The sequence below is a fragment of the Serinus canaria genome, chromosome 5 (genome assembly GCF_022539315.1).
Source record: "Serinus canaria isolate serCan28SL12 chromosome 5, serCan2020, whole genome shotgun sequence".
Lineage (NCBI taxonomy): Eukaryota > Metazoa > Chordata > Aves > Passeriformes > Fringillidae > Serinus > Serinus canaria.
The window spans coordinates 14,114,407-14,129,426 of NC_066319.1; the positions used below are offsets into that span (position 1 = coordinate 14,114,407).

The 15,020-nt window shown below is 43.3% G+C and overlaps 1 protein-coding gene across 4 annotated transcripts in view; it reads right to left on the minus strand.

Moving 5' to 3' along the window:
• The window catches only part of SERGEF (secretion regulating guanine nucleotide exchange factor), a 148,902-nt gene extending 135,485 nt beyond the window's left edge, over positions 1–13,417 (minus strand). For all 4 annotated transcript variants that reach the window (XR_007777717.1, XR_003946209.2, XM_030240252.2 and 1 more), the window contains exons 1-8: positions 13,296–13,417; positions 11,685–11,823; positions 10,843–10,998; positions 9,149–9,243; positions 7,945–8,005; positions 6,671–6,784; positions 6,313–6,375; positions 2,690–2,848 (exon numbers count right to left, since the gene is read on the minus strand). Coding sequence is in view for 2 of the 4 variants with exons in the window: in XM_030240252.2 (XP_030096112.2) it covers positions 2,690–2,848; positions 6,313–6,375; positions 6,671–6,784; positions 7,945–8,005; positions 9,149–9,243; positions 10,843–10,998; positions 11,685–11,823; positions 13,296–13,319 (811 nt within the window). In the remaining 2 variants the exon portion in view is untranslated. The remainder of the gene's footprint in view (positions 1–2,689; positions 2,849–6,312; positions 6,376–6,670; positions 6,785–7,944; positions 8,006–9,148; positions 9,244–10,842; positions 10,999–11,684; positions 11,824–13,295) is intronic.
• Positions 13,418–15,020: the final 1,603 nt, after the last annotated feature.

The following is a 15,020-nucleotide window of genomic DNA, read 5'->3' on the forward strand; positions in this document are numbered from 1 at the left end:
ATGCTGTGTTCCTTTTTTCTGATAACAAACTTGATAACTTGCTTGGACTCACGTTAAAATTGTCAAACCACTGTAACCACGAACCTGGCAACTATTCCTCCAGGTGGTTGCTTTTAACAACATCACTCTCATCTAGTTTTCACTCCTCCATTAAGTTCTGCAGCCAAGGACTGCTCACCTGGCAGATAAAGATTAAAATGTCATTTTGAAATGGCAGAATTTGTGAATTTATGCATTGTGTGTCCAGTGTTTATCCACCCAGTTCCTTCCTGTCCTTCCAATGAGAAGAGTTTTTAGTTACGGTCAAGACGGCTGCAATAACAAGTTTTTCATTATTACTACTCTGACCAGGATTAATGTTCTGGGAAAAAAAATTCAAACAGAACTCTATTTCTAACAGCCTCTTAAAATTCAACTACCTTCTGTGGCAAACACTATATGAGAACTCAGATACAGTAACAAACTTTAAACTACCAAATTTTGCATTGTGATGGGATTATTAACTAGAAAAATCTTACTCATTCTTTCATGGAGCAAAATCCCTGTACCCTGCAAGGTCTTTGCAAAGTAAGTTTTTGTCTTCCACAAGGAGCAAAGAAGCATCATACTATAATATCCCTTCCTTCCATTTTCTTATGTCCAAAAATCACTCTATTTTGCCTCCTTTCCACTAACTGGGGAACTCCCCAGAGTAAAGCAAGCAGGAAATTATTGTATCAGTATCTCTAAAGTGAAGTGCACGCAGCCCTAGGTATTTACAAGACAATCCACTGGAGGGCAGGATGAAAATTACATATAAATATTTTAACTTATTAATAAATTATTAACTGTTTTAATTATTTAAGTCAATAAAGTAATACTTTAGGTAGTGTTTATCTTTATCTCATCCTTTGTAAAATTTCTATTGTACAGATTTTGCAGTTTGCATATTACGGCATTATAGAATTTATAAATAAATATGTGTAAATATATTGGAGGCTGCATGCTCAAAAAACAACTTTAGTGATCCATAACATTTGGGGATCATTGGTTTATGACTTCAGCACCAGGAAACTGAAGCAGCATTTCCTCCTTTGCTAGAAGGAGGTAAAAATACTGGTGGGAAGAACAGCATGCAGGGGACAGCTCTCAAGTGAGCTGCATTTCTCAGTTATTCAGCTGCAAGTTTAATGCAGCAAATGATTTTCCAGAAAGAGTTAAGTGCTCCAGCTCACACTCTATCTAATAGCTGAACAACCCTTGAAATTCCCATGGGATCCTGATTGGTGTCTGGAGGCTGCCAAAGGCCATTCAAAATCTTATTCCAGATGATTTAGGTTCAGGTCCATTGCCTTTCAAAGAGATTTAAAATTCTAAATACATAAAATACAGTTTCAGCAATAACTTGTGCCACTGCATCACTTGGCCAGTTTTCTAATGCAGATGTAGAAAGTCAGCCTGTTTTTAAATAAATTCTTTTTAAGCATTCACCAGCAAAACAGCCCTGCTAGTCCCTTGACACACTTCTTGTTGTTGTATAAAAACACCTGCTGAAATACTCCATGTCTGTAATACCCACAGATAAGTATCAAGTAATTGAAACATTGAAGTTACTAAAACTCTGGGGAAATTTTACTTAGAGGGTATGTTCTATTAAGAAATAGTGAAGGGAAGCAAACCAAGTTGACAAGCCTCACTCTTTAAAAATCAGGTTATCATGACTAATGGCTTCTTTCTACCATTTCTGTTCCAGTGAGGATGACATCAAGCATTTAATTCAAGAACTACAGATTTTGAGATAAATTCTTTCACTCCACCTGAAAAGTTTCCAAGCAGCTCATAGCACTGATTGCAGCTTTTAAATTTTCAGTATAGCATCCTCTAAAAATCAGAGTTCAGACATTTCTTATAAATAGCTAAAAGAACAGCTGATGTGGATTTTTTTTACACACTTCTCTCACATAAATTGATATCAAACAATGAATACTACAAAACAGAAAACAAACAGTTTGTTTTTGCAGTCACACATCACAGCTCTGGCTGCTTCTTTTCCTCTGTGGAAGACTTCCACCCTCTTGTTAGCCTTAACTGTGGCACCAGACACTGTGCAACAGGAGAAGCAAAGAACACAACCACAAAATAGCTTCAGATGCCTGACTTGCCTTTCCATCTCATCTACCTTTCCCTCCTGCCTTTGTGCTTCACACTTGGATGAGCTTCATCAGCTCAACCATCCCTTTACACATGAATGTCACTGTTACATAACCTTCCTCTCCTGCCCTCCTAGGTAAGAATCTGACCCCACAGCCCTCCACATGTGTCAGTTTTCACACTGTCCTCATCACAAAGATCTCCAGGAAAGTGCATCTCCAACATGAAATCTGCCTTTGTTTTCATCTTCAGGGAATGCTCTTCAAGTGTAATGAGGCCTCTTTTTAACCTGTCTTTTCCAAATATTTTCTGCCAGCTTATTTTAGTTTAGTGATATTCTTATGAATAGATTCTTTTCTTTGCCCTGAATGCCCTACTAAAAGAGCAGCCAAAGGAATTCTGCCCTCATCATTTTTCAAAAGACAACTGAACTTGGATGACACTGCAACACTGTGTGTCCAGCCACTATCAGTGAGAAAGAACACTGCTTGCCTGAAACAAAGACAGCTTACAATCTGCTGTTTGGGTGCCATATGTTACTGCTTTTTAAATACCCTACCTGTCTGTGCCACCAGGTGGGTCCAGCCACTCCAAACTGCTCCAATCCTTTCATGTGAGAAACACTGAGGGTCAATCTTCTTGGGCTCAGCAAGAAAGATGTTCCTGCTCTCCAGCTGCCCGTGTTTGTTGCTGCCCCAGACATACAGATGTCCTTCATCTACAACAGACAGAGAAGTAAAATCTGTTTAAAGGTGTACAGATCTAATACCACCAGATTCAGGCTCTGTCTCCATTCAGTGATGCTGAGGAAAGAGCATTTAATTCAATTTATGTTCTCACTGTATGCTTTATCCCACCCTTCTTGCCCATTGTAACTGGGTTATCAGAAATATTTGCAAGGGCCTTAACAACACAGCCTATTTTCTGAGGGCTACACAGACTCCCTGAAGCATTGAGAGCCTTCAGGGCAAACAGCCTAGATGTTTATAACAAAGACTAATTTTTATTAAAAAACTAACCCCAGTAGTCAACTTCTCTAAGTAAAAGAAAATCAAAGCATCTTGGAGACATTCACTGAGCAGTCCCTCTCTGTCCAGCCTGTCCTTGCAGACCAGCTATTATTTCCACTCCAAAGCTTTGATTACATCCAGTAAATAACTTTCTGGACTGCAGCAAATAATTCAAAGCCTGGCTGACTGCTCATGCTCTGCTTTACAGTCTCCCAGCCTCTCTGCAAGAGCCAGACTCACAGCTCTGCTCATACCCATTCTGCCTCCTTCAGCTTCAGCAAATCCAGTAAATCCCCCAAAGCAAGGACAGTCCAGGGCTCCTTGGCTCACCTTGCACAGTCACTTCCTAAAGGAATTGGACATGCAGCTCTGAGCACACAACAGAAGCAGGCACCAGCCATCACAAGGCAAAATTAAATTATTGTGCCTCAAAATCATACCAGACAACACCTGAGAGATTTCTCTAAGTGGTCACTTGCCTTCCACAGCTCTTTTCTAAAACAAGTATTAGTTCAAATGCACACTCCAGGATTCCAAGCAGGAATAAAGATTCCAAGCAGGAATAAATCTTTTTACAGAAATACCCCCAATCCTTTACATCAATGCAAGATGGAGTTGCTCACAGCCTAACAACCAATGGACACTGACACAGTGACTGCTCAGATGAGTCCTTCTGCAGACATGATATATCATTAGTTCCATCTTTTCAGGAGAAAACCATTGCTCCCAGCTCCTAGGCCTCCACAGTAAAAAAAAAAAAAAAAAAAAAAATCCACAAAAAACACTTGACAGGCCTCCCTGAAGCCTTTGCCAGCCTGCACAAGCTGGAAGTGTAGGAAATAAATCTTGCACACCTGATCTTGCACATTATTGTAGGCCCAGAAAGACTGGAAGCCATGTAAGTTCCAACAAGGAATTGTTTTGAGCACACCTCCACAACACTCAAGGCATCAAGATGTCTCAGGCCAGCACTGAACTCATTACAAGCACTATGACAGAAGTAAATTTTTCAGAGGGAAAAGAAGGAAAAAACCAAAAGTAAAACTTGGGCTGTAGTATATTTAATAACCTCAGTTTGATAACAGCAATAGAGTAAGTCAGGAGAACTCCTCTATGCTACTGGTGAAAAATAGGCAAGGAGTGGGAGGAGAAGCAAGTACTGACAGTCATCTGCAGGACTTCCCATGTTCCTCTTTAAAACAACACAACTGAAACAAAAAGGAAAAACAAGTCAAGCAATTGTGATGTTGTTGAGTTAGGGACAGAATGAATGACTGTAGTTATTAGAAGGTGAAATGGAATTCTTTTGTTAGGAAGCAGTTGATTTTTATAGTTTGATTTGCAAAGTTGACACTTGATTGGTTTTAAAGTGAAAACTTTTCACATTATTGGTGAATTATGAATAGTAAACTTTGGAGAACTATATTTATAAATAACAGTTACAGAAAGAGAGATAATAATTGTTTGATTTTTTTTAAATTTCTTATAGCTTCTACACAGCTTCCCAGGATTTTCCTGAGAGCACTGTGTTTCTCTCTGTTTAGAGGATATGTAATTACTACACAATTGTTTCATTCAAATATTCAAATTTTCCACTAAAATTGCTAAATCCCTTCCCAGCATGCAGTACACACACCTGGAGAGGAAAAGAAAAGAATAAAAGGGTGACAGAAACACAAAGGAAAACCCTGTGGCCATTCATATTCCACATTAACAGGCATTGCCTCTGTCACCTCCTTCTACAGAAGGTATATTTGCTTTATCCTGGCAAAGTCACATGCTCAACCCTTATCTCATCTCTTGAGTAGGTCTGAGCAAAAACTTAGACACTAGACTTAGACTTAGCACCACATTCCCACCTCTGGAGGGTTCAGGCCAGTTTGGATACCAGTAGACTCTACCATCCTTTTTTCCAAGGAACCCCAGCCCATTTAAATAAAACACCCTGCAGTAGTATCTTTATTATACCAAGCATCTTCAAAATACAAAATATTTAAATAATAACTATCTTGCAGGATGAAGGGCAGCAACACATCACATTATAAAAGTATTTGGCATTTATTTTTTCCAGTCTTGGTCCCACTGCTGCCAAATAGACCGCTCTCTTAAATAAAAAGCAAAAGCATGAAAGAATAATCTGCTCACTGTCTAAATAGAGACTGCCAATTATCTAAAGTAGATTTTATTTGTTCTTACAGTTTGTCTTCACTAGTCTTGCATACACTTTGCATCTCTGAATTCAATACAATTTACATCTTGGAACATCTCCCCATACAACTAAATCTCTATAGATCTGCAGAAGCAAAAGCTCCAGTGCTCCTTTAATGATGACAGAGGTACCAGATGGCTGCAGATTTGCTAAGAACTTGTTCCTGTGAAGTTTGGCAAAGACTTGTCTTCATAAGGTTCAATGTATTTTACACACTTCAAAACTGTAAGATTACAGCATGAAAGCTATTCTGTTTCCCCTTCTTCCAGTCTGTCAAAATGAAAAGAAATCTTTATTAGACTTTCATTACTGGATACTCAGTACTCCAGCATGGGAGCACAGCCCAAGGAACAAAGAACAAATGGCAGACATTATGGAAGTGCCTAAGCAATTAAAGCAGCTTCCTATTCTTCAAACAAGCTTTGTGCTCTTACCCCAGAGACCTGCACAATGTCACAGTGGAGCCCAAGACACCTCAGACAGCTCCAGGCCAGCTCACAGCCCTGCCCCATGCAGAGGCATCAGCTCACACTGCTGGGGCTACCCTGCTTCTGCTGCCCTTCCTGGCACAGGCACCCAGCACACCCCTTCTCCCTGGGCAAAGGGCTGCACTGCTTCCAGCAGTGGCCAGCTACCCAGGAGGGCATCCTGCTGCAGCTCCAGAGACTGACCAACCCTTTCAGACTTTCTAGCCATTAAGAGCCCAGACCCTGAATGACTTAAGGGCTAAGGCCCAACCTGACCCCAAGAAAACACAAAAAACTACTCAGAGAACTTGAAACATGAATCCAGCTCTTAAAACAAAGGGAAAGTTCTCAGAGTGCAAAACTATTACAGAACAATTACCAGCACTAACCAGGCCAGATGAAATCTCACCAGTTTTACCAAAACTGACAACATTTCAAAATCAAGAACTCTTTGAAGGGTGAGATAAGGGCTTTGTCCTGTGTGCCTGAGGCTTACCTGTGAGGGACACTGAATGACAGGAGCCTGCAGCAACTGCCTTCACCTTTACATCTGCCAGGCCTGGAAAAAACATGGTAGCATAAAATTTCTACAGCAGGCATCAATCCCACACAAACATGCATATAAGTGTAACAGGATGGTGATGACTTTTAAAACAAAAGGCTCTGCCTTTGGGCCACACACATGGCAAGACTCTCATTGTCCCCACAGATCTTGACTTTCTGTGACCATTCTATCCCTCAGGTACTCCACATTTACAGTACCACGTGGCTTTGTAAAAAGGAAGATATGTACCCATTCCAAGTTATATTTCTGCTATCTCCACCCACACAAAGGAAGCAGATTCCTGGGTTACCTGCCACTTCACAGGGCTCCTTTGCTGTCAGGAACGCAGGGAGGGCTTTTCCTTGGCTGGTACGCTTTGCCTGAGATGCCATCCCTGTCCCCCACTGCAGCACCAAACCGCTGTCTTTTCAGAGCAAACACAAATAAAAGAGATTAAAACACATCAGCCACCACCAACAATCACCTCTCACATTAATGAACAGTCATTCATTCAAATAATTTTCACTGATTAAATGGCAATTAAATTCCACTTTAAAAGACCTTTATGCCAAAACCCTTTATTCAGATAACCCCGGTGAAGCCATCAAGCCACAAACAGCTGTGGTCTCAGTACACAGGTAAGAAAACTAAGAAGGTGGGAAGCTATTGGAGACTCAGTAACAGAAATCCCCTGGCTGCAGTACTTCAGGAATGGGTACAAAGTTCCTGTACTTTCTCTTCCCTTTCCCCCTCTTGATGCCAGTTTGTGCAGTGCAGCACAAGGAATCTCAATTCCCATGTCATACAGGCACCAGAGATCCCACTGGCCTTCCAGGCATCTCCTGTGCACCTGCAGCTCCACTACCTGGAACCCCACTGAAGTTCACACAAAACTAAACCAAATACAAGAGCAGCTATAGTTGGTTTTTCCTCAGTTTTAACACAACCATGCCAAAAGGAAGGGTCTGATTCTTACTGTTACACCATGAACAAACTCTGAGTCTCTGATAACAGCAGGAGAAATATTTAGTTTCATTCTTGTGATTTTTCCAGGTGTCAATTTCAATTACATCATTTAAAAAGCCACAACTTATGTGCACTTCCATTTTGAAGCATCTTAAACAAACTGAAGTAACTTTGCATATTATAATGAGTTCAAATCCTAAGATACTTTGATTGAGCAGAAATCTTCTTTCCTGAAAAAAAGCTCCTTTTATGTTTTGTTTCAGAATAAAAAAAAAGAAATCAGTATGTTTTCCATCCATCAGAAAATTAACTTGTTAATAAACCATCATCCTGAACTCTTGGTCAAAGAGTTCTCCCCATGATATCCCAAGAAGATGGTTCTAGAATGTTTATTATTCATGTTAATTTGTCCCAAAATCTTACAGTCCATGACTTTGAGGTCTGTTTTTCCCTGTGAAAGTTAAAATAAATAGTAGATTAGTTAAACTTCATCCTCTTTTCCTCCCTCTCCTCCTCCAAGTCATTAAAATCCCATTTCATTTGTTACTGAAAAGATTATTTATCTTTTCAGATAAATTTTCAGATTATTTTAAGAGATTAAAATTATTACATACTTACCCGTAGCAGCAAGGGCATGTCTCAGTCCTGCAGCAACACTCACCACCTTCTCTTTGAGAGACTAGGCAAATAAAAGAAAATTATTATTTAGTTGCTTTTTGTATTTAATGCCTCTAAAAACAAAATAGGCCAATGAGAAATGAAACACTAAGAAAATAGTGCTCTCAACTCCAGCCTGCGTGTCCCAATACATATCAACATTTTGTATCACAAAGTAAGTACATTTGACCTATAAGAGTTAGTGGGAACATCTTCAAGAAATAAAAAAAAATAAATCAGCAAAGCAACTGGTTGCACAGCATTATGGCAATAAATAAAACAACACAGTCAAAATATTCACGCAAAAGAAGAAACCTTGGCCACACAAAAATATTTATTTCTTAATTTTAACTCAGTGTTGCTCAAGAATTACACCAAAACCTCCACAGTAAATACTGGTGATAGGCATACTATGGTGCATTAAGCTGTTCAGTCTTGGCAACTTACTGATGGAACTTATGTTTTCCACTGGAGAAAAACCTGAAAGCTTCCCTCCACAGCAAGAGATCTCAGGAATCACAGAGAAGTTTTCCTCTTCTGTTACCTCCCATCCCATCCTGTCTGGCTCTTACAGGGTTTTGCAAACCCCTGGATATCTACCCTTGGTGGAAAGCAGCAGGTGTATTTAAAATAGGTGGCATCAAGCCCAAGTATTTAAGGGATACCAACCAAAAGAGCAAATATTCAGCATTAATAGTTTGCATGGTGAGGGATGAGACAGATTCACATCAGCCCTGTCAGTACCACCCAATTTTAAGGCACCATTCTGCAATGGATGCTCTCAGGAAACATCAAGGGCACAGAAATGTCAAGTGAACTAACTCCTACTCCCTAGAGGTCACCAAAGGGATCAGCTGCCCTCCTTCTCCTCCATTAAAAAAAAAGCAATAAAGGAATATCTGGCATAAGCCATGATGCTAAATAACTTCTTGTCTGAGAAGTCAAAGAATCAGCTTTCTGTTAGAAGTGGGAAACCTCCTCATACAGCAAGAAAATCAGCCTCAGCACTCCAATTCACCTTGGGCCTTTACTTTGTAAGCTCATTTGTAGCAGACAGGCACTACAAAAAATTAGTTGAAGAGTCTGGCTTAAAGCCCATTGAGGTCAGATGACTTCTGTAAGCTGCTGGAAGCAATATAAAGCACAACACCTTCTAAATCTTTACCTCAATCTTTTGTGGCATCAAGCATGGGCCTGAAATTTGAGGAAGTCCCAGCTGTCCAAAAGAGTTTGACCCACAGGACAGCACAAGGCCAGATCCTACAAAAAATGAAGTGTTAGAGCAGAATCAATAAAGCCAGGAGCAATAGCACTGTAACATTATAACAAGCACAATAACACAGCCAAGCAGCTCAAGAAATGATTTAACATGTCCCCTTACAAAGCACCCGAGGCCAAAGGTTCTGGTCTTACACACCATGTCCAGAGAAGGTCTTAAGTTCACTGGGACACAAGGAACAGAGGGTGATTTAGCTTGCAAAGCTTAAAACCTGTGAGTGCCAGCACGCAGAATCATAGAACAGTTTGGGCTGGGAGAGAACTAAAGATGATCCAGCTCCAGCCCCACTGCCATGGGCAGGAACATCTTCCACTACCCCAGGCTGCTCAGAGCCCCATCCAACCTGGCTGTGAACACTGCCAAGGATGGGGCACCCACAGCTTCTCTGGGCAAGCTGAGGTGGGTGCCTCACCACCCTCCCAGCACAGAGATGCTTCCTAATACCTAATCTAAACCTGTCTTTTTTTCAGTTTAAAGCCTTTACCCTTTGTCCTATCACTACAAACCCCAGTAAAAAACTCCTCTGCAGCTCTCCTGTGGCTCCTTTAAGGTTCTGAAATGTCATTCCTATCACAGATGTCCCAGGGCAGGTGCAGCCTTTAGTTCATGATGGGGCTGTGCTGCTTTGTGACCACAATGCACCATCCAATACAAGGCAGTATAATTACAGGGGTGGTAGTTCCTTTGCTAAATCTATGTCTGATGTGCCAAATACAGAACACTGTGGCCTCAGTTATGCCATTTTAATCAAAGTAGGTAGTACCTTACTATTCAATCTGCTCCACTGATGTCAGAGAGATTTATCATGTGGATGGGACTAGTCAAGGTGCTACTGAGATTGATTATGAATGTCACGACTGGGTACTTGATAATGAGCTGCAAACAAGTTCTGAATCCATTATTCTTAGAGAATTTTTGAATGTGATCATCAGTAGCATTTACTATAAAGTGAAAGCCATCTTTCAAACATGTCAGGTTTCAGAGAATGGCTAAATCCTGAATTCACTGCTAAACCAAATTCCAGATAAGGTTAAGAGAATTTGTCCAGGGTTAGGACCTTCTCCAAACTGAGCAGCCCCAACTCTCTCAGCCTTCTCTCACAGGAGAGGTGCCCCATCTCTCTGATCATCTTGGTGGCATTCCCTGGGCTCACCCCAGCAGGTCCCTGTCCTTCCTGTGCTGGGACCCAGAGCTGATGCAGCTCTGCAGGTGGGTTCTGAGCAGAGCAGAGGGGCAGGATCCCCTGCCCAGGGGGCTCTGGGCGCAGCCCAGGACACGTTTGGCTCTCTGGGCTGGGAGTGCCATGGCTGGGGCATGTGCAGCCTCTCACCCACAGCACCCCAAGTCCTTCTGGGCAGGGCTGCTCTGGGTCTGCTCATGCCCAGCCTGTGCTGGTACCAAGGGCTGTCCTGACCCAGGTGCAGCCCCAGAACTTGGTTTGTTGAATTTCCTGAGGTTCCCATGGGCCTCTTCTCAAACTCCTTCAGGTCCCTCATATCACACAAGCAATAGCATTGTGGAACTTCCAGCGTGTTCTCTACATCAAGGTATTTCCACAGTTCTTAGAGAGAAAGATTTACCTACTAATATGATTGTAAAATCCCAGCCACATGCAACTTGTTTTACACAAAAGCCAGACAGGGCAGTGCACAAAGTAAAACGCAGCACATCCTCTGCGTGATTCAGTCCCAGCTGCCCATCTTTGTTGTGGCCACAGACAAAGAGCTGTCCTGCACCTGGAAGAAACAAAAACAAACAAATTGTGTTCCACTTCACAGACTAAAAAGAGAAATCTACATCTGTGAGATCCTGTGACAAAAAAGGACAGTGATTCTGTGTCACTTCAGGCAATGCAATCAAGTAAAATGTTTAAGAGAAACAGTTGTTTCTGATGTATCAGAAATATCTCTGAATAACTACAGTTGTGGAGAGCTGGGTCTGTCAAGGGACACAATCCATATGGTGAGACAGGCACCTCTTAGACCAGGATGCTTTTTTTATCATGTTCACATCTGTCTGTATTCCTTCTTTACATAATTATCTGTGGCATTCAGCACAACCTTTCAAGGGCCAGATGTTATGTTCTGGTCCTTACCTTACCACTTCTTAAGACTGAATAACCTCTGACTCCTCCTTCCCACCCCCCATCCTCAATACAGAAAATCTGGCGTCTTTGTATGAAGGAAACAGCAGAAGAAACAGTCCTCACACAGCCACGAAGTAACCACACAATATATGAGCAACAGGAATTTCCCCCTTTTCCCCAAATGTTAACTGGGAAGAGAGGAAGCTGTTTTGCAGCTAAGGATTGTACTAGCTCAGAAACAGCAGCCACAGAGAGGTGGCAGCACTGAACCAAGAGGGAAACACACAAAAAAAGTGATTAAAAGCCAAACACCCCGTGCAAGAGCAGTGTTTTTACCAGTGATAACTGCAGAATGTCCCCCTCCTCCAGCAATGCTTGCAATGTCTTGACACTTGCAGGAAACATCTTTCAGGGCCTGAGGAGCCAGCACATCCTCTTTATGACCAAGACCAAGTTGTCCATAGCTGTTTGCACCCTTTAAAAGCACACAGAAAAATAACACCTTTTTTGAAAGTTAACAAAAGTAGCACACACATGCTACCGGGGACATGTTTGGGATATGCCACGGGTTAGCCTGTTCCTAAAAATCCCCTGATTTGACACAGGATTCTCAGGAGTACAGACCAGGGCTGTCCTAACTTTGCTGTCATTAAGGGTGTCTGTGCAGCCACAGGATTTCAAAAAACATACTAGAATACAACCTGTTCAAACTTCTACTCACAGTTAATAAGGAGGAAAACCTTTCTATCTGAATGATCACCACGCGCTTATTTTAATGCCAACGATTCCCACTCATCACTAAGGTCTTATTCATGTCACTGCTTTCTGGCAGGCTACCTCCAAAATGAGAAGAGAAAGACCTTTCTTTGGAACCTAAACAAGTAAACCAGAATAACTAAACTCATTAACTAAATATTTCAAATGAAAGAGGTCCAAATGAAAATATACCAATTACAGGTAGTATAAATACAAAAACTATATACAAAACTATAGCTACAAAACCCACTGTGGAAAGCAGCAATTGTCAACATGGTAGCAAGTCGGGGGATTTCTTAGTCAATTTCAGCTCTGCGTAAATACAGTTCAAGCTTCATTCCCAAAAAGGGGATACCATCACCTTCCCCACCCCGCACACTGCAGCAGCACTCCAAATCTACAATGCTCACGGCTAATTATCTCCAGAAAACCCTATCCCTACCGCACCCGTGCACCCACCTGCTCTCAATTCATCCTCTACCTTCCCCGAAAGACGCAGCACCTGGTGAATGTTAAAAGGCCGCATTCAGCAACAACCACTTTGTACCTACAGAAACACCGACACCTCGCACAGAGCCAGCGGGCAGCTGTTATTCAGCAACAACCACTTTGTGCCCACACAAACACCGACACTTCTCACAGAACCACCGCGCTGCTCGGCAGCCCAGAGCCAGCAGGTGGGGGAGATGAGGGGAGCGGAGCTACACGGGCACACCACGTTGGTGCCTCACAGCCACAGCTGCTGATACGCACTTTAGAGCGTGGCTCTGCTGAACAGGCGCAATTCTTTTCAAAAGATGTCTCACAACCTCCCGTTTCAGCCCGTAACTCGCCATGAATTTCCAAGTCTTCAAAGCCAGGCAAGCCGCGATGAGGTGCAGGACCGGAGGGGCTGGGATCCAACGCCAGCCTCACTCCCGGCGGGCCGGCCGGCACCAGCCCCGGCCCCGCGGGGCAAAGGGGGCCGAGCAGCGTGAGGGATGCCCCGGCACAGCTCCCACACCGGCCGTGCCCGCCAGGTGACACCGCGGCGTTGTTTCCCTGCGGAGCGGGCACACCGCGGCCCCGCTGCCCCGGGCCGAGCGCCGCAGCATCCCGGCAGGGCCAGCAGCGGCCCCGCCACCCTCCCGCCTCCCGGGCAGCAGGAGAGCCCGGCCCCGGGACCCCGGGCTGTGCCGAGGGCCCACTCACCCAGGCGAACAGCCGGGGCTCCATGGGATGGGGCCGGCGGCTCCCGGCGCTTCCCGCCGCCCGCGGGCCGGGCAGGAAGGGGCGGGTACGGGGCGGGATCACAGGCGGGCAGTGCCCGAACCGCGCCGGGAAACGCCAACCCCGAGCGAGCGCTTCGTGTTTGCCCGGAAAATCCACAAACGCCAGAGGCTGATGTTCAAAACAGGAGACAGAGGAGCCCTGCAACTTTATGCGAATAGAGGGAGAGAGCCCACTGGAGCGTGCACCTGTAGGATTCTTCCCTCTCGTTTCAGAGGGCGCACCCTCCTTTTATCCTAATTCCCGGCCACATGTTGCCCTCTTCCTTTCCCCGTTGGCTTAGGCGCTAGGAAGGCACAGCCATTCCGAACCGCCTTCTTCGTATCCCGCCTGGAACCTCCTGTCCTCCCCCGAAGTTCAGAAGTTGAGGCTTGTGCAGACCCATGTCCGTGTTAGGAGCCAAGCTGCTGGGCTCTGTAACAAACCCGCTGCCCAGAAGGCAGTAGAGACATTGGGACCCATCTCAATGACGTTAACACTCACACCTTCACCCATCAAATTGTTTGTAAAGACAAGAGTTTTCCTCCCATGTTTATTGCTACGGTGCCGAATTAAAGGGCTTTGGTGGTTCTGATAATTATCAGCAACTCCTTTATTTCCTTTTACATTTAAGCCTCCACAATGGTTTAAAGTACTTAAATTATCATCGTTTTACCGAAGGTTTGGGTGGGCGAAGCCGAACATACAGGTTGTTAGCGCCGTGGAAGTGCATCGTCTCGGTATTACTTCTAGCAGTTTACTTTTTTTTGCTACACAAAGGTAAATAAAGATACAACTGCTGTTTTTACAAAGTACTTGAAAGTAGGTGCTACTTTAACAAGTTTAAGAACTCCTACTTGAAGCGTATACATAGTTCAGACAAGGCTTGAAGTAACACAGAGCTATGTATATTTCAACAACATCATAATTCCAATGTTGTTAAAACTGTCGCTGAATATTAACTGTTATCACAGAAGCAGACAAAACAGATCCTCCCTTACTACTCACTCAGAGGAGGATTTCTTCTTTAGAAAGACAAAGTTCCTAAAACCTATTTTTAAATTAAGTGCAATTTAAGCCATGAATGTCGTAGACCATAATTCTATATCTTAAATGCTCTTTAAAACAAAGTTATAGTGGGTTAATAGCCACAGAAAAATCTATCTAGTCTTGATTTAAACAGTGAGTATTCTTGGAAAGGTTGGCCTGGCAGTTGCTTATGGAGCAGAGGTGCTCTACTAGAAAGCATATGAAACTCAAGCTAATTTTCAAGCACAGAGGTTTCATCAAAGTCCTTTCAATTTCTCAAAGTCTTGGACTAGCATCTCCAGTGTATTTAACATTTCAGACCATTCTTCCAGCATGCTTTCTGGATTTCCTGATAAGATCTATGTATGACAAAAAAACAGTGCCTAGGGTGCACATCACAGATCACACCCTGCACATCACAGATCCCCCCTATTAGATGCACCCTGCACATCACAGATCCCCCACTCGAATGTCTCACATCCTCCACACATGTACATGCCAGAACAGGGGCAGCAGAAGCTTTGCACAGCTCTGAAAGGTGCTTGGAACTGTGGGACCCTCGACACAGGCAGTTTGCTACTGTGCAATGCAGACAATTCAGTAGGACACTGCTTCCCTACATTCCTAAAGTGCTCTTTG